The sequence below is a fragment of the Lissotriton vulgaris genome, chromosome 1_1, assembly GCF_964263255.1.
Source record: "Lissotriton vulgaris chromosome 1_1, aLisVul1.2, whole genome shotgun sequence".
Taxonomy (NCBI): domain Eukaryota; kingdom Metazoa; phylum Chordata; class Amphibia; order Caudata; family Salamandridae; genus Lissotriton; species Lissotriton vulgaris.
The window spans coordinates 1,663,286,589-1,663,312,608 of record NC_141685.1 but is presented as its reverse complement, the minus strand read 5'-3'; the positions used below and the strand labels follow the sequence as shown (position 1 = coordinate 1,663,312,608).

At 44.2% G+C, this 26,020-nt stretch overlaps 1 protein-coding gene across 3 annotated transcripts in view; it reads right to left on the bottom strand.

Annotated features, from left to right (window-relative positions):
- AHCYL2 (adenosylhomocysteinase like 2) overlaps positions 1-26,020 on the bottom strand; it is a 484,174-nt gene that overhangs the window by 184,883 nt on the left and 273,271 nt on the right. For all 3 annotated transcript variants that reach the window (XM_086918893.1, XM_086918894.1, XM_086918895.1), the window contains exons 5-6: positions 17,867-17,969; positions 9,032-9,126 (exon numbers count right to left, since the gene is read on the bottom strand). In XM_086918893.1, the coding sequence (XP_086775019.1) occupies positions 9,032-9,126; positions 17,867-17,969 (198 nt within the window). The remainder of the gene's footprint in view (positions 1-9,031; positions 9,127-17,866; positions 17,970-26,020) is intronic.

The window sequence follows — 26,020 nt, the reverse complement described above, 5'->3', positions numbered from 1 at the left end:
TAGACCAACTTATTCAGAGAAAATATAATAGTTCATAATGGTCATTGAGACCCCGGGGGATGATAGTGCCTAAATGCTTAACCCAGTAGGTCTCCCTACGTGCTAAAGCTGTGTTTGTTTCAATTCCAGGAGTCTTATAAATTTTTTCAAGAATAGTATACCTCAACTGGGGGATTGTGTATGGAGTGTTCACCCAATGTGCTGCCAAAGATGAGTTTAAGTTCTTATTCCGGATTCTACTTGTTCTACTATTCGTGTTTTGATCTTACGGCTCGTCTCCCTACATACACCAGCCCACATGGGAATTTGATGGAATAAATTACCCCCTCTCTTTTTGCAATCAGATGTGTGACGGAGTTTCAATTTTTGGCCTGTATTTGGATGATCAAACGTGCCACTTAAAATTGCGTTGCCACATTGCCCACAATTGTGACACTTCCTCATTCCTTTATAAATAGGTTTATCGTCAAGTTGACGAGATTTCAGAAGTTCCCTCAGATTTTTCAACCTGATGTGTACGAATAGTGGTAAATCTCCAAATAGTCCTGCAAAATGTAAATGTAAATGTATTGGCATTTATATAGCGCACTACTTACCCGTAGGGTCCCAAGGCGCTTCGACCGCTGCGAAACCCTTCCTGGCTTCCCTGAGAGATGGTCCCTTAATGGGTATCTCCAGGGTGAGACCAGGCATCCCCGGCGGTCTGGTGGGGCCGTTAGTGAAGATGAGGCAAGCTAATGCCCAGAGTTGCCGAGTGTGATCGCTGATCAGAGTGGGCACCGAGGCGAGAGAATTATCGAGTCCGCTGACCCTGGTCCAGAAACCTGCCGCGCCGGGAATCGAACCCTGGTCCCGGGCCGTCCTCTGCTCTCGGGTCTGCCGCCTCTAACCAGTGAGCCACACTACTTCACTAAATCAACCTCTTGTTCAATAATGTCCCAACATTTTCTTATGATTGTCTTAATTTGGAGGGCTTGAACAGAGTGTTTCAAGACAAACACTTCACGTGTATTAGGAAGTTTCATCAACTTTAATAGGTCTTCCCGTTTTTTTTGAACTGCAGTGTCCACTGCTGCCTTAAGCACCTCTTCTGGGTACCCTCTTTTTCTGTATTTATCCAACTGTGTTTTTATGGTAATCTCACATGTTGTATCATCGGAGGTTATTCTTTTGATTGTCAACTGTGTAACTGGTAAATGTCTTTTCAAGGAATGGGGGTGAGCACTGGTATAGTGTAATATTTTGTTCACATCAGTAGATTTCCTATAAACTGCCGTTTCCAATCCTACAGCAGATTTGCAAATTTCAATGTCCGAAAAATGAATACGTTCTGATTGAATATCATAGGTAAATTGTATTCTCGGGTTACAAATATTCAATTTTTCAATACATTCTTCCAAAAGAGTCTTGGATCTTCTCCAGATTTCAAGTATGTTGTCGATATACCTCAAGAAGATAGCCGCATTGTCATGCCATACCTGGTTTGTTAAAATGTGCTGGTACTCAAAATAGGCCATAAATTTATTTGCGTAGGATGGGGCTCCGAGAAAACCCATGGATGTACCCGTTCTCTGTAAATAATAGTTGTCCTGCCAAATAAAATAACTGTGGTGCAACGAAAAATGCAATCATTCCAAAAGAAAAATTCCCTTCTCGTGTGTCAGTTAAGATTGTAACAGTCTCCATTCCACCACCTCAAGCCCCTCATTGTGGGTGATAGACTTATATAGAGCGACCACATCGATGGTGCATATTATAATTTCCTCGTAAAGTACTGACATTTTTTTTTAGTACAATCTATTTTTTTAAGGTTCTTTTTATTAGTGAAACAACAAAGAAAAACATCAGGTGACATTAGCGGCTCAAGCTAATTTCCATAATTACATTCCATACATCCAAAATAAGTGATACCAAATACTGAAAATGGATCAAGGGGACGTGCGCGCCTCCACTTCCTCGATATTTAACAACAAGGGGTGGTGATGGACAGAGTTTCTGAATTAAGCAGAATACTCTCACCCAGTCAAGAGATCAGGGCTAGATCCAACACCATTTTTTAGCTCACTGCACCATCCCAGCTCAGAACCAGGCTATATGCAAATTAGTCTGTTCCTGTCCCAGTGCATGATGGGAACAGGGCAAACCAAACTACCAAGCCAATTCTTACACTGGGAAGGAAACAAGCTTCCGGGTGTTTCACTTCCTCGAGGCGTATCGGGGGCACACAAACATCTCCACTGTAATGATTCCAAGCCTCCCAGACCTTCCCCCACTTCTCAGGACACCCCCTAGTCACATAAACTGATCTTTCCCTGAACATGCATCAATCAAGGTCCTTCACCCACTTCTTGATCCGGGGCGGATGGCTGGCTCCCCACAACAGGGCAATATTACGCTTAGCTATCATGCATGCCAAAGTCACCCATTGCTTTCTATATGCATTCAGATCTGTGGGCTCCCAAACGTTCAAGATACACCTGCGGGCCTCCAGCCGCATCTCTACCCCCCGGACGTCCCGCAACGTATCGTGGATCTTCCCCCAGTACGTCTGCAACCCAGTACAGTGCCAAAATATATGCATGAACGTTCAGAGTTCCCTGCACTCCCTCCTGCATTCCCCACCCTCCAAGCTACCCATACAGACTAGACAAGGTCCCGTGACATATGACCTGTGAAGAATCTTTAATTGTACTAACCTGAGCCTCATCTGTATCGCTGCCACCCGCGGAGAGGAAAACGCCTCCCGCCAATCCTCATCATTTAACTCCAGCCCGTCCTCGTTCCAGTGCGATTTTATAAGTACCAATGGGTTCTCCATATTGTTTATAAGCTTCTTGTATATTAGAGAGATGGTCTTCACAGGGAGGTGACCATCCAACACCCGGTCCTGGAGGGGGGAAGCGTCGGGAAGTATCGTGCCCTTGGGGATGTGTGTAAGTAATGCGTGGCTGATCTGAAGGTAACGGTAGTGTTCACAGTCGTGAAGGTGGTACTGTTGCTTAAGGGTATTTAATGTGTGGACTGTGCCCTCCCCCCAGACCTCCTTAATCTGTGTAATCCCAATGAGGTCCCATTTGCCAAAACCTTTAGACTTCCAAAGGCTTCCCAACTTCTCTGAACTCCACAGCGGGGTGGCAAGTGTGAGCTTCCCTTCCCACTTAAGGAGTCTATTGGCCGCATGCCACACCTGCACGGCATGAGCCGTAGGTCCCACAAGGGGAAACCGACGAGGCCTAGCATAAAGCGCTCTAGTAAAGTCGCCCCCTGGCACCTGCCAGCGGTCCATGGCGTACCCAGGGTCCGCGGGGGGCCGGTATATAGCGTGATTCACCGCTGCCAACTGAGAAGCCCAGTAGTATTTTCGTAGGTCCGACAGTCCTATAACCCCTTAATACCAGGAAAGAGTAAGTTTAGAGAACGCTATGCGAGGCTTACCATCCCAAAGAAGCTGTTTCTGTAGACCCTCTACGTCCCTGAAATAGGAAGCAGGTACCGGGTCCATTGCGTTCTGGAGTGCGTACAAGAACCAGGGAAGGGCCATGATTTTAAAAAGCACTGCTCCACCCAGAAGGGAGAGCGGGAGTGCCTTCCAACGCGCTACATCTCCCTTAAATTGGGTCCGAGGGGGGCCCAAATTATTAGCAAATCGTAGTTTCTGGTCAAGCGTAACTTAATGCTGAGGTACTTAAACCCTACCGGCTCAATTTGTTTCGGACAAGTATGCGGGGCTACCAGCGGGTCACCTCTTAGAAATAAGTACCGATTTCGACCAATTTATTGCAAAGCCTGAGTACCTCCCAAAGATGGCAAGCACGTCCAGAAAACATATCAGGGATCCCCTTGGGTTGGTAAGGTAAAGCAGGATATCATCAGCATATAATTAAATGTTATCCTCCCACTCCAGTGTCCAGCGCAAGCCACGTATCGAAAGGTCCCACCGAACCCACGCCGCCAATGGTTCTAGGGCCAGGGCAAAAAGGAGCGGGGACATCCCCGTCTCGTGCCCCTGCCAAGGAGAAAGTCAGAGGACTTGCGATTATTTACGACGACTTTGGCCAAGGGAGTTGCATATAATAGGCGCACCCAGTTAATAAACTCTGGCCCAAAACCCTTCTTCCCCAATACCGCAAATAGATAGGGCCACTCAACCCTATCAAACGGCATAGTGGCGTCCAAGGACACCAGCACCGCTGGCTCCTGAATCGTCGGGGACTTGCCCAATACCCCATGCAGCCGGCGCAGATTGAGGGCTGTGTCCCGATGCAGCATAAAACCGGATTTATCCAAGTGTATCAAGGCGGTGATAACTTTGCCCAATCATGTCGCCAGCAGCTTCACCAGGACCTTAGGCTGAGTGTTCAGTAACGAGATAGGTCTGTATGATGAACAACACGTCTTGGGCTTGCCCACTTTATGAATGACCAGAATGTTCGCCACTCGCTGGTCATACGGAAGCTGTCCCCTCTCCCTGCTGTCTTCAAACATGGAGCGGAGAAATTGAGCAAGCCTGCTGGCGCTCAGCTTATACAATTCTACGGGAATTCCGTTCGGACCCGTGGTCTTGACTGAGTGCAATCCCCTGATGGCCTGCACCACCTCGTCGTCCGAGAGGGGGATTCCAAATATTCCCGGTTGTCCTCCGAAAGCGTGGGCAATTGGATGTCCTTGATCATTGCACTATTCTCTACCTCTGTGTACACTCCAGAAGAGGTATATACGCCACTATAATGCTCCACAAACCTATCTGCCACCGCCTGTGGGTCTGATTTTATTGGAGTTCTACCCATGCAACTCCGGTACCAGCCGCAATGACCACTCCCCTTTTCAAGCCACGCCATCAGTTTACCAGCTTTTTCTCCGTGCTCATACACCCTACTCTGTGTCTCACCAATCTGCGCTTTAGCCTTGTCCCTAGCGAGGCCCCTAAACTCATCCTGTCACAGTTTTAACTGGAGTAGCCCCTCCGGAGTTGCCGCGTGAGATACCTCCCTTTCTAATCTCACCACTTCCTCTTCCACCTTTTCCAATTCCGCCTGTCATTCCCTCTTTCTTGACGATCAGGGATAAGGCCCCCCCCCGGACGACGGATTTATATGCCTCCCACAGGGTCTGTGCTGATTCTACCGTACCCTTATTTTCCTGAAAGTACCTGTCTGTTACCTTGACTATTTCTTTCTTAGTGGCGGGGTCTCTCAGGTGCCAAACGCTAATAGGGGCAACTCTGCCTACATTGAAATGGTCAATCCCTAACCAGAGCCAAACCGGCGAGTGGTCCGAGATGCCTCTCCCCAAGTGTCGCCCTTCCCGAACAGCGTATGTCTGAGCGGCCAGCACCAGCACGTAATCTATCCTAGACAAGCTATGGTGTGCAGCGGATACATGTGTATATTGCACCCCACTCAGATTGCGCACCCTCCAACCATCCACAAACCCCGTCGTTTCTAGAAAATCGGGGAGCAGCCGCTCTCAGCGCACATGCGGGATGCCGATCAACCTCTCCATCCATTACCGCCTTAAAGTCACCTCCCATCACAAGGAGGCCCAAAGGCAAAGTTAGGCAGATAGAGCCCGGATCGAGGAACGTGTCAGATTGGAGGCCAGGCAGGACATAGATGGAAACAAAGGTGACCGTCCTCCCCTCCCACTGCCCTGATATTCCAATGCATCTACCTCGCTGGCCAGACCAAGTAGCCTGAATATTCAGGGGAAAGGAATTTTTCACCAAGACACGACCCCCCTCGACCCAGTGGTGAACCCTGCGTGTGCTACCAACGTATAACTCCATTTGTGCCGGGCAAGGCAACGATTCCCAATGAGATGTGTCTCCTGTAACAGCACGAAGTCTGGGGAGTGCCTTCTAATGAACTGGCTGACCATTCCCCTCTTAATTTTGTCCCCAAGGCCGTTTACATTCCAACTAAGCACATTTATCCCCGATCCTGGTCTAGCATTTGACATTGTACTGGTATGGAAGCGGTACAGTCACATCATTGTCACCTGACGTAAAAGAAACAAAACAAATTGCAAACAGTCCCTCGGACAACAAAATCCCGAGGCCTCCCAACCCCCACCTCCCTCCCTGCACTCCTGCACGTGCCTTCCGCCCATCCCCAACTGGCAGTGTGTGTGTCGCCCCATAATCTAACTACTGACTAACTAAAGGTAGAAAGGAGGAGGAAGCCAGGACCCCGTCTCCCCCCCCCCCCCCCCACCACCACGAAAAATTACCCCACCCTGTGTCTGCGACTGCTTGTGGTCAATGGGATCAAACTAGATGGAATACACGTGGGTCAGACCGACTACCTGACAGTTCTCTAAAGTCCCATAGAATCTGTGGTCTCCGTCATTCCTGCTCCTGTAGTCTACCACCTCCATCTCTATCTTGCCCCTTCAGCCCGCTCGGGGGACGACTCTCTAACCAGTCCGACGCCACCTCTGGATTATCAAAAAAACAGACTCGCCCCTCCACCTCCACCTTCAACCGGGCCAGGAACATCATTGCATACTTCAGACCCCTGTCCCTGAGCTTCTTCTTTACTTCGAGAAAACTTTGGCGCTGCTTCTGGACAGTTTGTGTGAAGTCCGGGAAAAAGGAAAGAGTAGCGTTCTCATATCTCAGGGGGCCTCCCGATCGGGAAGGCTGCAGGATAGCGTCTCTGTCCCTGAAATTCAACACCCTCGCAATCATTGGGCGAGGGGGTGCTCTCGGCCTAGGTCTCCCGCCCGGCACCCTGTGTAAAGAAGTTACCCAGACCCTTGGGCTTAAGATAGTTAAGGATGATGCCCTCTATGAACAGGTCTGGGGGCGGGCCTTCGGCCTTCTCGGGTACACCAATAATTCGAACGTTATTGCGTCGGGCTCTTCCCTCGTAGTCATCCAGTTTCTGATTTTTCAGGTCACAAGAGGTCTTGAGGTCCCGCACCGCCTGTTGGAGCAACGTCACGTCGTCGGTTAAGCTGGCGGTCTTTATGTCCAGAGATTTAACTTTTTCGCTTGCCTTGGAGAGGTGTGCCGAAATGAGATTGACCTCAATAGTGCCAGTGTCCAGTTTGTTGTCCAGCGACTACATCGTTTGTCCCAGGGACGATTTGACACCATTGATTGCCACCATCACGTCAAGCAGCGTCGGCTCAGCCAGCGGGCCAGAAGAGTCCCCCCCGGCTGACTGAACCCGCCTCAAATCCGGCGGAGAACCTCTGGGCATTGTGTAGCGGTCCAGCTTGTTGGTCTGGATCTGCCTGGACCCTTTGGTGGACTTGGACTGCTGCTTGTCAACATCTGGTTTGGTCGCCATCGGAATCACCGCCCCAAGGGCGCACCGGCCTCTCCGCTACACAGACCAATAATAAATGGCAACAATGGGAACTGAACAGCGCACCCAACCGCCCGAGCCCTAGCACCAGTCCCGGGAGAAGTCTAGCCACGAAGGCTGCAGTCACTTACAATCCGCTGGTCCACTGGGGTGGCAAAACGGCCAGGGCTTGCCGCAGGAGAGCCGCAGGGCCAGAAGGTCACAATCACGCCACTACGGGACAGCCGCAGCGAGGGCAAAGAAGGGAGCACCAGGCCGGAAACTCGCCTCCCCGATCGTCCAAGTCCCCCAGGGCCAACCGGTAGCACACCACCAGCGTCAAGAAGCCGGCGAGCCCAGCGACCCAGACAGGGCCCTCCGCCGCGTCCAACAAACGATGCACTGGTGCTCCCACAACATGTCTCCCACTGGAGGAGACAGCCCAGCGGTACCGAGGCTCAAGGGAATGGCACAGAAGGGGGCACTCCTCCACACAACCAGTCGCGGGGAGGCACCACAGCTCCGCAACCGCCTCCTGCATATAGGTCAGCCACAACTCAGAGCCTCAATAGCACAGGCGCCCATCCGGGCCCCTAGCAGGAGAACAGAGTAGGCATTGTGTGCGGGACTCCCAGCTACCAACAGATGGTATTAAATCAGGGCAGGCCCACAAGGCAGCACCTCCCCCCCCAGAGTCAAAGAGCAAAGCGGCCCCTCTGCCCCGATCACAGCAGCAACGGAGGACTTCCCAGCCAGGCCAGGGGGAGGGGGTCCAGTGGCAGATGGCTTCCCTATCAACAGCCCACTCTCGCCAGGAGCAGCAGATATCTCCTTTCACCGGCCTCTCCCTCTATTCCGGTCGCGCTCCCTCAGTCTCCACAACTCCTCCGCGGGCAATCTGCTCCGTTTCTCCCAGGCCGAGGGCCACACCGTAGCTCTCCTCACTGCCGCTCCCCTCCTCACGGCCGTCAGCAGCGGTACGCCAGTGCCGGGGCTCGACCGCAACTTCCGGTGTTCGGCCCCAGTGTTGTTGCATTAGGGGCCGGCTCTCCTCTCAAATCGAGCCCCAGGCTCCAAGCAACGGATGGGCCTCAGAAGACGAGAGGCGTTGCTCCGGGCCCCGAAGTCGCAGAGGGGTCGGAGTCACCTTAACGAGCACTGCACACCTTCAGCAGACTGGCGGTGGGGTCAATAAGCAGGATAATCGTCAGGATATTAGGGCAGGCGGACAGGTCCGGCAGAGCCGAGCTCTCACGTGGCCATCTTGGACCGGCGCGTAGCTCCTCCCCAGTACAATCTATTATTAACTAAAAGTTATAAATTCTGCTTGCATATGAGCCTCTGTCTCGCACCACCCCAGGACAGTTAACTGCTTTCTCTTTCCTACCATCCACCCACCTGCCCTAAATTGGAATTTTACATGGCCACCCCAGCAGTTAAAAATATGAACCTCTTATTTTCCCCAATAAAAAAAAATCCTTCTTTGGCATTAATCATTTTACCAGAACAAGTAATTAACAGGTGTTATATTATATCCATATCTGTAGTAGAGGCTAATTCCACATTCAAAATAGTCCTCCATACTTTAAATCGTTTGCCCTGGTGTCAAGTTTTCTTCACGAAGGCCCCATGTTACTACGTGTTCACTAGGTGGCGCACAAACCACTTCTGGTACCAAGCTGGTGATCAAACATACAGATTTCTTTCAAGATATTCTCAGATCTCTAGTTAAGACCCACCGTGTTGGGCTGCCATCCCTCAACATTAACACATCGATCGATGCACCACCAGAAGTCATCTTCGGACTCTCCCTTCCACGAGAAGACAGGAACACCTAAAGAAATACAAGAAAACAGGAAACTATAACTTATGAAGATCAGTAACAGCGCAACTCATGTCAATGGTCAAGTCCCAGTTCAACAAAGGTGACAAAATGCCATAATTCTGCCAGGATGAAGAGTGTGAGCTAATAATGTGAAGAAGCCAATACTCTGCTATGGTAAACTGCTGTCCTTTAGCCAACCTTCTCACTCCTTCACATTCTCAACTTTAATACTAATGGTCGAGTTTTGAAAAGGCAAGTTACACAATCCCCCAATCCAAAAACGAGACCATTTCGCAATAACTACTTTTATAAATTAAGCCTTATGAAAAACCGGCAGCCATAGAAACTTCCATAATCTACACGCAGAAACCAAGTGGCTGGTCTGTATTCCAAAACCGGAAATGTTTAGTGAAAACCATCTCAAATGGAATGAGCATGGTCCGGCTTTGCAAAGGCAAACAATTTAAGAGAGCACCGATACACAATAAATGATCCAGAAGAATCAAAGGCAGAAACATTCTTATTCATGGTCAGCACTGGCAGAGGGAGAGTCTCGCCAACGTTCTGTGGTGGATGCAAATCATATGGTTTGGCTTGACATGCAAGCTGGGATGATTTACAACTTCAGACTAACATGTGACCAATAATTAACCACGTGAGCTCTTCTAGGGAAGAATAAAGGCATATCCCAACCATTGTAGCTTCTGCAATCTTCTGAACTGCAGCATGCTTCATGAGGGCCGCCAAAACATCACGAAGCAGGTGCTGCATTTGAAACAGCATCTATATATAATATAGGCTGGATGGACTTCAAGTAAAACCTTTCCAGACGGTCAAGAAAGTAGATTCCTCAGCAGATTCATGTGTAACTCTTACCCTGGCTGAATTCTGAAGGGCCAAAGGTACAGGTAAACAAAATCAAATGTTCAACTTTCTCAGAAGGGAAGCAATTTGTACCTTACCGGTCTTTAACATTAATCCTAATTGACAACTATGAGGGGGTTCAAAAGGAGCAACCAACAAAATAAATTAACAAAAGCGAGAAACTGAAGACCTCAGAGGCGAGCCTCGAAGGGATCCACGTTCTGCTCCACACACCAAGGTAAACATCTATTCCACCGTAAACTGCCTTGAAGGGTCGGCAGGGGCATAGCATCACAATGACCCCTGCGGCAGCTGTTAAGAGCTCATGTGCTCCCTGCTCAATCTCCAGGACTGAAGTTAGACGATCTGTTCCTCCAATTGGGAGAGGAGGTCTGCCCCGAGAGGAAAATATAGTATGGAACACAGGGAGAGGTGCAGAAGGTCTGCGTTCCACTCCCTTCCTGGCCAGTCCTGGGCAATTAGAATGACTTCGGCCTGATCCTGGTGAATCTTCCTCAGAACCTGAGGAAGCAAGTGAGTGGGAGAAAATGTGCAGTGCAGTGCAGTTGAAAGTTTCACCTCAATCTAAACGCATCCCCTTCCCCTAACCCCTGCATTATCCTGTAGCAGATACTGGAGGGGAGAACTGTAGACAATGGCTTTTCTTTAAATGGAAAAGAGATCCACATGGGGGGTGTCCCACAGGACAAAGATGTTCTGTACAACCGCCGGATAGAGACTCCACTCATGGTTAGCAAGATGATGCTGACTTAGGCTGTAGGCTCTGCCATTTAGAAACTCAGCCAAATGATTCGCTATCAGCCAGACCCCAACCTGGTGCATCCACTCCCAGAGCCCCAGTTCTCAACAGGGAAACAGATAAACCAATCCTATCTACTTGTTGATGTACTACATTTTAGTTGTATTGTTTGTCAAGATCTGGACAGCCTGAAGGGAGGACAGGCTTGTGCACCAATCAAATCACCTTAAGTTCGAACAGGTTGATAAAAAGCTGCTTCTCTGGAGACCAGAAGCCTCCAATCTCCAGTTCCCCTAGATGAGCATCCCACCACACGGCTAGTGAACAATAGAAAAACATCCTCTGGGACAGATGCCTCTTCATCGACCATCAAATTAGGCCCGCTGCATTGTGCCAGGCTACCTCTAAGTAGAATAACATCTGCACCTTTTATGTAGCCACCTCCTTCAGAGTAAAAAGGAAACAAGAAGAAACGAAAGGATTTACAAAGTAAAGAGCAATGAAAGGACAATACATTCCCTTATGGAATAAAAAAAAAGTAGGAATATGTGACATGGGAACATTTCATAATGTGGTTGTATATAATTCTGTGTATATAATTATGGTTACATATGTCATTTAATTGAATCAAAGACTAAGAAATAACAGAGTGAAATTGTAGGAATAGACCGGTTTAGGGTATTAAAAAATAAATTGATTTTGGCTGAATTAAATTAATTACCCAGTGAAAATTGGTTGTTTCATTGACGATCTATTGTATTGCACATCAATTTGTCCCTACGTCATACCACAACTTTGTATTTTATATCTATTGCCCAGGTTACATTGGTTGTGATGGGCAAACACCCTCTTTCTTTGTCTTTTCTTGTATTGTGCCAGCAGATCATGAAACTAATAGTGATGGCAAACGGCTAGATCCCTCCCGTGATGGAACAACTACCTGCAGAGATACCACTGGAAAGCCCTGGTGAGCAAGTGTGCATGACCAGAAGGATGCTGGAAACCAGCAGACCTAGCAGGCAGAGGACGGCCACGACTGGAATCCAAGCCCCCTCCTGAAACACCTGAATCAAATCCAGAATGTCTCGGATCCACTGGATAAGAGAGCAAGGTCAAAACAAGATCATGTCCAGTACTGTCCGTAAGAACAGGAGGCTCTGAAAAGGCTCTAGGAGGGACTTGGGCACCCAAATAAAAAAGCTCAAGCTGAACAGCAGAGATTCTGTTTATTGAAAGGTAAACAACATAATCTCTGACTAGCCAGCTTTCAGGCAGTCAGTCCTCACAGTATAGGAATATGAAGTTTCCTGCTCTTTCGAAATGGGTCAGGACCACTGCCATCGCCCTTTTGAACACTTGAGGTGCTGAGGTCAGTTCGAACAGGAGATCCATAAATTGGTAGTGAGTGGAGTTAACCACAAAGTACAGGTACTTCCTGTACAACTGCAGGATTGAATGTGGAAAAACGCATTCAGCAAAGTTGAGGGACAGTATTCAGTACTTTCACTGTCAAGACAATGAGCCCGGGACGGCATCTCAAACTATTCCATGCACAGACACACTTCTATGGAATGAATATCTGACAATCTCTAGATGCCTCAATGTAGCATTCCTACTGGAGATTAATTTCAAGAGCTTGGTATCTAGGATCAGACGAAGAGCGTCATCCTTCTTGGGAACCAGGAAGTACAGAGTGCAGCACCTCTTCTCATTTCCTGCTTTGGCACCAACTCTACCACCCCTTCCTGCAGCAGGACTGCCAATTCCTGATGCAGAATTTGAAGAAGAACCTCCACTGAAAGGGACTATAAGGGCAGGATATGGGGAGTGGACTGCTGGAGGAGTAAGGTATTCCCTTTTTCAAAATTATGAAGAGCCCATTAGTCCAATGTTGTGGCCTTCCAGCGCTTTAGAAAGATACTGAATCTCCCATGGGCTGCAAATGCTCCTTTGGGGGGAAAGCAAGCAGATTTCCTTCTGGGGCTGAGGAAGAAGAGTAGAAGGAAGGTTACTAGGTCTGGAAATACATGTCTTGGTCTCTGTCCCTATACTGGCCTACAAGGGGGTTTTGCTGCTGCTGGAAGGGCTGAGAGGGTTGACTTTGATGGAACTGAAAACCTTTACAGGTGTCTTGAAATTTGCTAAACTGCCTTTAGTCCCTTGCGGTGACTGAAGGTAATACAATTGGAGAGAAGCCCTCGCAGTTTTAAAACTCTCAAGAGATGCTTCTGCTTCGCCTCCAAAGAGGCAGCCTCCATCAAAGGACATGTAAATGAACAAGACTTGGATATCCCATGAAGCCCATAGACCTGAGCTAGGCATGTCCACCTAGGGCTACCGAAGAACCCTTGGTCCTAGCCACAGAGTTAGTTGTGTGGAGCCAAGCTCAAATGAGGTGTCTGGATGCATCCTATACATCAGGGACTTCCTTCGCAAAATGGACAGTTAGGGGGCTCAACAGATTTGGCACTGCCATAGCTGCGATGTCCCATAGAATGTGGGGAAATCTATCCAAGAGGCAGGTCACTTTAAGGAACAAAAACCTCTTTTATCCATGGTCTCCAACATTTTTGATTCCCCATCAGGAAGATGGGCCAGAAAGACCGCCCCCAATTTTGCAGATTTTGTTTGGTACTGGAGGCACTCCAGGGAAGGGTGCACGGAGTCTCGCCCAGAAGAAATTGGGAGACTGGGGAGGGAGGTGAGCATTGGGGGATGGGGCAATATCAATGTCAGGGGAAATGTCCAGCCCACTGATGCTTTGCAGTGCCAAGATATCTGCCATAACGGAGGATGGAGGTGGTAGCAGATTGACCATTACTCTGCTGTCATCTGCGCCAGAGTGTGCCTCCTCTGGCACCAGCAATAGGGGGGGGGGGGGGGGGGGGGAAGATCAATGCTAGGCGAAATGTCCAGCCAACTGACACTTTGCAGTGTCCAGAATTCTGCCGTAAAGGAGGATGGGGTAGCAGCAGAAAGACCATTTTGCTGCTGCCATCAGTGTCAGTGTGTGCCGCCCCTGGCCTCTGCAAGAGTCTGAATAAGTTGTGCATGGTGTGCCAGAATTGATGGAAAGAAGCTGCATGTTCCTTGCTGTATCTCTCCTCCTCTATACCCTTTTAGGCCTTTCTCTTAAACCGATGGGGTTTTCACTTTTTTTGTTGCTGGCTGGTCCAGTGTAGACATTAGTGGAGCCACCAGTGCGGTCAGAAATTCAGGGGGTCAATACAAGTTCCAAATGGAAGAAAAGTGGCAGTTAGCCCAATTGGGGGTGGGGTTTGGTGTCTGCTGCTGCAACTTCAAGCTGAGACTTTAATGGTCCCATTGGGCCTAAAGTCACACCAGGGACGACAGAGGCAAACCACAACATTTCCACTTTGGTCTGGAGAAACAGGGCTGGATAGCTTGTGGTGCAGGGAATTCAAGGTAACCCAGTAGCAGTGGGGCTAGGAAAGGCCTTAGAACTAGGACTGGCAAAACTGGTGGAGACAGAGCAGAGGTCCATGGATGACTCGGCTGACTCGACCGAATATCACATCCTTTCAGACACCCAAGCAGGGGTCAGAAGCAAGGTCAGCACCATAGAGCAGGTGCTCTGCTTTAAGATAATAAGCTGGAAATACATTGATCTGTGACAGGAACATTTTCATGTGGCATTTATATACCGGAGGGTCGTCTTTGACCTCATCCCCAGGGAAAACCTATTGAGGGTCCGAAGGGAGTATGGGAATCTGGGCGATCTTCTAGGAATCCTAATTAGACTACATTCACATACTTATACCCAGGTGCGATGGCACTAGGATGAAGATCTCACAGGTAGAATTCTAATTAGGTGAGGTGTAAAACAGGGCTGTGTCCTTGTCCTTAATCTCTTCAGCTTGTATATTAGAGGTGTACTCGATTGGCTATGAGACCGCAAGCATGATGCTCCGAAATCGGCAGGTGTGAGCTCCCCTGTGCTCATATTCACTGATGATACACTGTTGCTGTCCAGAACACCTATGGGCTTGCAGGCCTTCCTGGATAAATTGCCTCAGTGTGGAAAGAGGGATTGAGATGAACACTGTCAAAACTAAAATATTGGTAATTAGACCCCACCGCTCCCTTAGCTGAAAGATGTTAAATGATGGAAAAACGATTGAGCAGGTCACATGTTTTGAAAACGTAGGCGTCAGATTGACTGATAATGGTTCTTGGGGGACGCAAATGTCGAAAAGTGAAAATAACCAAACAGATCAGCTGTCATATTGAGGAAATTGAAAGCTACCTCACGTGGCTCAATCTCACCAGTGCTCAAAGTATATAGGGCTACAGCTGCCAACGGGGCCCTCTTATGGAGTAGAGCTCAGGGAAAGTGCTGATCCCATTCCTCTTGTGCAAGCCGAAATTAATTTATTAGAATAGTCTTTAACTTGCCGCCAAGCTCTCCCATGGTATCTATTCACTTTGATACAGCACTGCAAAGGATTGTTTTTGCCTCTTAAAATGCTGACATTCTGGCTACGCATTTGGACAGTACCTGAGCTATTTATCTATCGGTACACCCTAGTAGAGCTTATAACGCTCGATGGAAAGTCCCCAATGCCATGGCTTTGTAAAATCAAGTCTCTGCAGTATTATCAAAATGGAAGCACTTTGGCATGCCCCACTGGCACTACCTGAAGAAGTAGGGCCAGGGTAATAAAAGAGCTTCAGGGAGTGGATATTACACAAACTATGGAACGAATAAATTGACGAGGGTATGAAAGCAAAACTCCTAGAGCATCAGTGTTCACCAAGCTTTGAACCATAACTAGACCGGATTAGGCCCAATCTTGCTAGATCTTTGTACATAAAGTTTATACCTGGTAACCTCCCGTTGAAATCCTTTACAGCAAAATGGGTCAGCCATTTGACTTCCATCACTGATTGCCCTTTCTGTCCATTAGTAGCTGAGACAGAGGACCATTTTTTGATCTTTTTCTCAGGTTATGTGACCTCATGGAAGTAATGGCTAGTTCCAGTGTTTAGGCTTCTGGGCACAACGCATTACTGGGAGACATGTAGGGTCTTTAAATGGGTCACCTCATAGCATTTTACTTTCGCCACAACTGAATACCGCCTTAGAGCATGGAGGATGAGGTCAGCAAGACTTGGCAAGGCTGATGGATAGTGTCTTTAAAGCATAATGCTCTACGGCTTTTGGTAGTTGCCATCTGGGTCCCCAGCGACATAGTAACCTGTTTTATTATCCTCAAGGTGTTGCAGTATTTGAACTGAAAGAGCCGGTCCACGGTTCTAGCTACTCCCTTTCATACCAGGTATACAATTGCTTTTTCTTGAGCCACAAATTCGCTAAGCTGAGGCTACTGCATCACTCTGAGCCTTATTAAGGAGGGCATTCGTGGGATACCCAGTTTTACTGTTTATGGTTTTAGCTTCTTATTTTTTATTGCTTATAATGGTCCTTCCATTTTGCATTTGCACTCCAGTTAAGAGGTCGATAACCTGCTCCTACTGCATGACACTGAGTCATACAAACATGCTACAATAGAAGACCCAGCGGCATTCGCTGAATCTGTCCAAGAGAACAGCTTCTTGGTTCATCTCATTCTAAGCAATCCTGAAGTCAGAGCGGTATTAAGTACAATATACTGCGGAACTATGCTGATAATGTTATTTTTTATCTTGTATGTGTCAAGATTTTGAAGTATTTAATTGGGAATCGGGTCAAAGAATGTGTATAAATCCGCCATAGTTCATGACAGACCATTTCAGGTTTTTGCCGATGGTTTTATTTTACTGTTCGTTACTTCTGCTTTGCCTTGATACTAGAGGGATATTATGTTTAGAATCCCTCTGAAACTAAGAGAGGTGTATAGTACAGCAACAATGAAATTGCATTTTTAATGTTGGCTTTTACATGCTACTTTTATGGCCTCTGGCAGAAATAAAGTATTTATACAACTCTGCTGAAGGAGTAGTATGCTGAGGTGAAATACCCAGAGATGTTGATTAACATTGAGGCAAATACCATCCATGCTTCCTCTTCTTGCGGTGGTTCCTTGTTTTCTCTGAAGGACCTGGAAGATGGTGAGGAATGAGAAATGGATGGAGACCTAGAGCCAAACAACACTGAGTCAGACTGTTGGGGCAGCCCGTGAAGAGCTTTGGGCAGTGCTCCTTTACAGTCTTGGGGTTCATGCAGTGACACTGCTCATAGGACCTCAAATTGGGCCTTGGTCCAAGGCACAACAAGCAGCGGTAAGTATTAAAACTTTTTTTAGTGATATCCCAGAAGCACTGCTCAGAAGTATTCTCAGCGAACATGACAAAAACCAAGGAGAGAAGCTCTGGATCCACATCAAAGCGTGTGGCAAAATGAAAGGGACGTCGTGGGGGATGGGGGGCTGCTTTTTGGCTTCAGTGGCGTCACATCAGTATTGTTTCCAGTGCTGAGATGCAGTCTGCAGCCCCTACAGGTATGGGAGAGGAGTGTTTAAAGTTTCAGTATTCATTCTACTGGCCTGGGGATACTATTTACCAGGTGAGGAATCCACAGGCAGAAGTAGCCACTAGAAATCTTTATATTGCTGAAATCAAAAAATGTGTGAAGTCCCAAATTATACAGAATATGCTGTAGTACTGAATAGTTGGTAAAGTCCTTGCTATGGTCAAAGAATGCTATTTGTCACTGGACTCCTTATTTACAAGTCCCATGCCATTCAGATTCATAAGTAACGTGTGAGGTACAATGCAAACAGAGTGTGCTTTCTGTTTGGTCTGAAAACCACATAGTATATGAACAATGTAGATTTAGTTATGCAGAATATGGCGCTGGAAGATCATTTTTATACTTTGCTGGTAGAGTTTGTAAAGTTTTATATGTGACAGAAAAATGTACAAGCATATACCATGGAATGATACACTTGAACATGGTCTTTAATGGCATCCTTCTAGTATGTCCACTTCACAAAGAAAAAACGAAAGGAGCACAGGTGGCAGAATAAATCATGCTGAAAGAATGTGGAGGTTGAAAGATTAATAAAACCCTATTAAAATTACCATTATGCCTTAGCGTAACCCCTTTTAGTCCACTGGAGTAGAACAAAAAGCTTGATGGTGAAAACAAGTGAAATCCCTTACCACTTTCTGCCAGGGCTGCCGCCACCTCATTCAGTGTGGAGTAAATGTTACAGGCAGCCCATCTGCACTGAGCTCCCAGTGCCCCAAGAGTCTCAATCAGCACCTGGAGAAAGAAAAATTGTTTTGAGTAACGCGTACTGGTGAGCATCTTATCTGCAGTAGATGTGACCTGCACTGTGATCCAAGCTTCATACAATGCAACTGTTTATACCATATTGACTATGGTTTTCCACACTATGTGATGGGAATTCAACAGTTAAAAATAAATACAAAAATATTTTCATATCTATTGTTGCAGGAAATAAAACTAAAAGCGAAAACCAATAACTTGTTACAGTACTCGTCCCTAGATAGGATTGCCTCCTTATATAAAAAAATTAAATATTTTTCAACTGTATAGTTTTGCTAGTTCATGTCCTAAAGAGAAGCCCTGTTCACATTTTGAAGGGAGAAACTTAAAACCTAGTTAAAATTCAAATGCTGTACAAATATTTTTTGCTTTGACTGGCAAAGCTGACCTTAGGTTTACAAGAATGTGCACACACGCCAAGAAAATATTGCTTACTTGTAAATCTGGTTTATGCATCATAGGTATCCTCACTGAAGTCATAAACATAAAATATTCATGCCTATGCTGGACCCCGGAACGTATATATGTATGTATGTATATATAACCTTGTTTCTATAGGAAAATCGGTTTTTTTTGTTGCCTATATCTTGGTCTGCGATTACCTTTCAGCAATCCCACTATGTGGGGATTACTGGAGGTAACAGATGGGCTAGAAAAAGCCCAAAGATTACAGGGACGTTACAGTTAGGAAATAAAATGTAAAAAACTTAGAAATTCACAAAAAAAAACAAAGGTTACAGGAACGTTATAGTTGGGCTCAGATTTCACTCATGCAAAGCCAGTGAAATTCAGCAGTTCTAGTTACCTGAGCTATCTAACTTACACTCCCGCAATACACTGCTTATGACCTCAAATATTACATCACTCATGACACTGTTAGTGACATCACATATGACATCTCAAATGACATCACTGTCACAGCTCACGCCAAGCAAACAACCATATCCCAGGGGTGGGCACCCTGTCTATTTTTTTTTTTTAAATGATAGCCCCGGGGTTCGCAAGGCCCCTCCATTATAATTTACATAAGCCCCGGGGTGGTGGTGGGCCCCGGAGCATATATACATACATATACATATATATACATATACATATATATACATATACATACATATACATATACATATATATACATATACATATATATCTCTGCCACTCCACTCCACAAGCAGGATGCAGGCGCTCTCTCCTCTCGAAAAGAAACGTGGAGCACAGACCCAAGTAAGTGTAGAAGTTAGTTGGTTTATTGAGCTGTTCCTCAGTCGGCCATTACGCGTTTCGGTACTGACGTACCTTGATCACATGACACAGTATATGGTCACCTGGTTTCTTATATACCAACATTCACATTTTTTTCTTTCTTTTTTGTGATGCAATTTTAAAGTGACAGTGCTCCTTTTTACAAAGCTGTGCAAATAACGCTGTACTGCTGCCATATTATTTACATTATCTGGCTCGTTGACAAGCTGTAATTCATTTGCATGTACCATATTGCATTATACATTTAAATATTAGCTTTTCTTATTTTCTTGTGCAAATCCGAATTTGTGAATGTGCAAATTATGCAAATTAATATTTCGGTATAAATACCACAAAAGGTACCCCTAGATAAAATATGTACACATCTAAGCAAAATTTACATATGGTCTTGTGCAACATTCGCAATACAGTACAATTCATCACGGTATAAATACCATAGAGCATCTAAGGGATATTTTATATATCTCCTAGATATTGGATGTTATAAATATATAAATAAATAAATATATATACATTAGTTAAAAAACCATTTTCTCTCACAAGCTCTATTTTTTATTCTAGATATATCTTTGTCGGTTTCAATACCAGAAGTGCACGGACGCATTTGCGAATTTACGCTTTTTTTGTATATGTTTGTCACATATTTACGGTACCTTTGGGTTTTTTGGGGGCCAGATGTATGTTTTTGACAGCTTATAGCGTGATCTAAAAATCCTACTCAGAGGCCTCTGATAAGGATAGGTGTTTGGTGAAAAAGAAAAAAAGTGAACTCACGTCGTTAATGTGTAAACCCTGGTGATGAAAAAAAAGGGAAACTTATTTATAATGTTACAACCAACAACAAATTTTATGCTATTATGATTGTTACTAAAAAAAGCACACCGCTTCCGTTAAAGCCCCTGAAGAGAAGCAGATGGAGCTTCGAAACGCGTCGGGCAGATCCATTACGGAGCGGCATCTACAAGCGGATCCCTGTCCTCACATACACATAAATCCAGCTGCTGCTCGTGTGCTACTCAAGAGGTGGACAACTTGGAGCGACAATATACACATATATACACACATATATATATATATATATATATATATATATATACACATATATATATACACATATATATACACATATATATACACATATATATACACATATATATACACACACATATATATACATACATATACATACATACATACATACATACATACACATACACACATACATACACATACATACATACACATACATACATACATATATATATATACACATATATATATATATATACACACATATATACATATACATAAATTCACTGAAAAAACCATAGGTTATAGACCATATAAAGTTAGGGATTAGCATTTACAAAACCTTATTTTACTCACACAAAATATATTCATAGATAGAGATATTCATTCAATCACCAATACACTCATGCACACAGTCAACCGCCCATACAGCTGTTTCCACATGCACTTTTGAACCCATACATCTAGTGAATCAACTGCTCACACATCTATGCACAGTCATACACCTCCCAGCCACCCACACACATACTCAGTCTCCCATACAAATACTTGGGCAACCAATCAATAACCCATATAGTTACTCATATAGCTAATGATCAACACATGCAGCAGTTTACAGAACAGACATAATGATGCACAAATTAAGACAGTTTAGTCACTAACCCATGCACTCGGTGAGACACATTTAATCACTCTCTCATACAGTCAGTCATGCACCTACTAAATCCTTCATCCAGACACTTATACATCCACTCATTCTTCAATATGTAAGACATATTTTAACTTTACAGAAACATACAGTCACTGGATGATGTCATCAGTGATGTCATCAGTGATGTCACTGACCATGTCATGAATGATGTAATATGTGACATCATCAGCAGTGGATTGCGGGTGCGCGATATATAGTTAGTGCAACTAACTATATATGCGAATTTCAATGGTTTTGTGTGCGTAAAATAAGGTTTTGTAAATGCTAATCCCTAACTATATATGGTCTATAACCTATGGTTTTTTCAGTGAATTTTCAAGGTTTTGTAAATGCTAATTCCTAACTATATATGGTCTATAACCTAGGGTTTTTTCAGTGAATTTCAATGGTTTTTTAATAGCAAATATCAAAAGCTGTAAAATGTATTCTTCTTTTAAATGAAAAATATATTTTATATGTTTTAATTATAATTGTTTTATGCATCTGCCAAACCCTGACCTCTTAATAGTGCACTGTGGTGGAAATGATTTGGGCACTATGACTGGGGTTGCTCTGGAAATGCTTTTAAAGGACACCTTTCATCAATTGATGACACTTTTTCCCCAAACTGCCTTTGTATATTCCAATATATGCCAAAGACAGAAATGGAACTGGTCCAACCAATTTTGTCCACAATTTGAGAAAGCACGGAAACATGTGAATAAATCGTTTTCTGCTTACATGAGAGACTTTAGAATGGGTTCAATATACAACAATAACTTGCATTACAACATGCAAGACATCTACAGAGGAGATGGTGTGCACTTCTCAGATGAGGGGAATAGAATATTCCTCCTGAATTCAGAACTGTGCATTGGAACCTACTTGTAGGTATCTAAATCAGCCACAGAACCCAATAGCTCTTTTCAGAGCTACCCTACCTCTGATCATTCTAAACGTTAATCTTTTTCTAACTTTTTTCACTATTTTTCATCAAAGTACGCTCCCCGATTCGCTTACCGGTGCGCGTACCGGGCGCTCCCCCGCGAAATTTTTCATTTTTTTTTTTTTGCCTATATGAGCGTCCTAAGCCCCCCTCAGAAAACCTAGAGGGTCACAGTGTCTACCGTGCCCCCTTCTACCCATTCCGAACATTGTTTCCCCTCCATCTTGTGTCTCAATTCTACCGATACACAAAATGGAGGACTTCCGTAACGCTGCCGGTTCGCGTACCAGTGCCCGCACCGGTGAGCGCTCGCTAAAAAAAGGTGGGGAAGTAATTTACAGAAAAACCACTGGAGACACTTTCATCAAATATAGAATAGGCCCTACTACATAGAAGTCCCTACCATTTACTCAAATTTGATGGAATTCCATTGAGAAAATTATGCTGTAGGACTGACTAAATATCCTGAGGTAAATTACATGACAGAAACACATATGAAGTGTTAGAATTGACAACCAATTAAAATGTTACTTTCATTTTCTACTATTATTTCATGACATTTGATTGGTTATGTACCTGAATATATATAAAGAAAGAGAGAGAAACACAGCCATTTTGACTACTACTTCCTGAAGTACATTTCAAGAGCATTTTGACTGTGAACTTTAACTTCTTTTTCAAAGGTAAGATATAATTTTAAAAATTTGAAAGGAGAACTATGTTATGCACTTTAAATTAAATAAGGAAAACGTTTTCAGATAGTTACATACTGTCCCTCTATAAGAGTTAGTCATTGAGAAAGACTTAATTATTTAAATTATTGATTGAGTTAGGCTTCTGTGGTATAATTATGAATTTACTTAGGCTTCATCACAGGCACTTTTTAATAGTTTTACTTCCTGCCTGAAACCATGCACTGCTTAAAGATTACTTCACTGTTAAAAACTCACAAGCACCTGTGTGAACTTAAACCTAACAGTGCCCTATCTCCACTGATATATATTTTTTTATGCAATTTACAGCAAGAAAATGGAAGCACAACAGAAAGAAAATAATATTTCCTTTCAAATTAAGATTGAAAACAATCCAAAGGAAGAAAATGAAGAAATTGACTTTTTGGATGACACATTAGACGAAGAATTAATTAAATGTGCTGAAGAATGTGAATGTGATTCTTGGAATGAAAAGGAGGACATTCCTGATGATTTAATGCTACAAATTCTATTAGATTATGAAAAATCAGAACAATAAATTTAAATTTTAAAAGTTAAAATTGTTTGAGACATTATTCTTTTTAATATGAAAATTATGAAATAGTACCCAAAAAGATAAAATATAAACTGAGACTTAAAATATACTGTGCAACTTTTTTTGTGTTACATAGTAAGTTTGCTCATAATTACTTCCTTTCGCCCACTATATTATCTCCAATGTGTATTTAACATCTCTTTATCATCTCCTGCCTCCATGTTCTTTCTGCTTTCCTCACAGACTATGCTATGAATTCCATATACCACAATAACTTCTGAAACAACATGCAAGATATCTCCAAAGAAAACGGTGTATATTTATTTTTAGACTCTGCATTGGTACCTACATGTTGGTACTTAAATAAAAAAAAAAAATACAACAAAAAGAACAATCAATAAACATACAATATTTGAACATTCTTTCATTCTTTTTTCCGTGTATTACGCTCCCCGGACCGCTTCCCGGTGCGCGTACCGGGCGCTCCCCCCGCAAAAAAAACGATAAAGCCCCCTCATCAAACCTAGGGGATCAGGGAGGATGTACTCTGCCCCCTTATGCTCATTTCCCACTTTGTTTTTTCCACCTCTTGTGTCTCGATCCTACCGAGACACAAGATGGCGGCCGCTCCGGACTGTTTAGAATGTTGACAGTCACCGGGGAGCCAATCCGCTTCTCCTCGCAAAGTTCCGTTACGCGTCAGGTACGCGAACCGGGGCGCTAACCGGGACACTGTCACAGATATATCTGTTTTTTCAAATGTTAATTTCTCAAAATCCACTGGAGCACATATATTGAGACATAGCAAAGGCACGTCGGGCAAACCAAATCTACAATTTTGCCAAGTTTCGTATAAATCCATTCAGCCGTTCGAGCTAAAAGTGATTCCAACCGCACTATGGAAAAATGAATGGGAAAAAACGCGTTTTGGGACCCCCCCCTTTTTTCTCGGCCCCCCCTTGACGAAACCCCCCCAAATTTTCAGGGGCTGCTCAGAAACAAAATGTGCCATTTTCCTGAAAATTTCAGCCAATTCCGTCCAGAAACGCCAAAGTTATTCGACATAGAATTTTCAGAAATCCCATAGGAAAAAAATCCTAACTATATATACCTACTGGCGACCGCCAGTAGGTAATATACATATACATATATACATACACATATATATATACACACACACATACATACACATATATACATACACATATATACATATATAAATATAAATATAAATATACATATATAAATATAAATTTAAATATACATATATAAATATAAATATACATATACACATATACATATATACATATACATATATACATACATATATACATATACATATACACATATACACATACATATACATATACATACACATATACATATACATATACACATATACACATACACATATCCTCCTCCATTTGTAACATATTTCGGCACGCCCCATTTTTTAATCATGCCAATACTAGCGAATTGTGCTGTGAATTCAAAAAAAAATTTTGCCCTACCGACCCCAGGACCAAGGCTACGGGGTCAGGGTATTCCTACCCTATCCCCTTTTCTTTTGCATTTTATTGTTTTTAGGCCTCGGTTGAAGCCGAAGCCTTAAGATTTCTGCCAAAACTTCCTGGTTGAAGTGTTGACAGCCATTCAGATGGCTGCCAATACTTCTGCCAATACTTCCTGGTTGAAGTGTTGACAGCCATTCAGAGCTCTGCCGTTCTCTGCATGAGGTTGTCCTTATTTGTGAAGGCTTTGAGGATCTAGATATATACATTTGGATTTCCTTTAATTTTGCGTGAACCACTGCACTGATTTACACAAATTAAGTGAAAGTGTTATCTGTGAACCCTAAAGCTACCTCTCTGCCAAATGTTGGTGTAATTCCGTCAGGCAGTTCGTTCTGTCGTCATCTTCAAAGCTCCTATAAGAATTAACATGGGAAACACACTTTTTTGGACCCCGCCTTCTCCTTTTTATCTGCCATAGCTTGATTACACTGTACATCCTTGCTTTAAAGGGTCATCCTCTTTTTTTGCTCTGCCTCCAAGGAGTGTGGTGGGTTACATCTGAAATCTAACAGAATAAATGACAACCTGATGTTACGCTGAGTAACATTTTTCATTGCAACACGTGTCTTCTATTACACATAGACAAGCTACATAAAGCAATACCTTCACCTTTCCAAAGTGGTGAGGATGTGTAATTTAAAAAGGGAATCCAAATAACATTGTAAGAATTGTTTGGCCAATTAGAACCTCTTTTTTACCGTCATGCAAATATCTGAGCAATGTTTCCTATTGCCACATGGTGGTACCTTTCTTGCATGTAGAATGTGGTCCACATTCAGAGGAGAGGTGTTGACTCATTTGCATAATTTTTATGTATTCAAAATACGTTACATCTTGTTGCCAGGCCAGATTTTGGGACAATTTTTAGGTCGAGCATGGGCAGTGCATGCGCTGCTCTGCGAGGCATGCTGTATTCAGGTATGGACTTGAAGCTCCTCCCATTTTCTGCCCATCTTTTTCATTGGCTCCGGTCAATGTCCTTTGTAAATTGTGGCTTCTCATAGGTCAATAGGCTTAGTAGTCCCTCCTTAGTAACGCCTTGTCTTATTTTGTAACCTGCCATACGGACTGGCCCTCTTACGTGCATGGTTACCCAGTAGGCCTTACTTACAGCCTCTGAGCACTATTTTCTTTACTTTCTCCTGCTTGCCATTGCATGCTGGACATGCTTTTATATTTTTTAACCAGAGCATGCCTTTCTTTATGCATCCCTCTCCATATTAATGTTATATATTTTTTTTTAAAGAGCTGTGTCATTGCATCTGAACTTTAAATA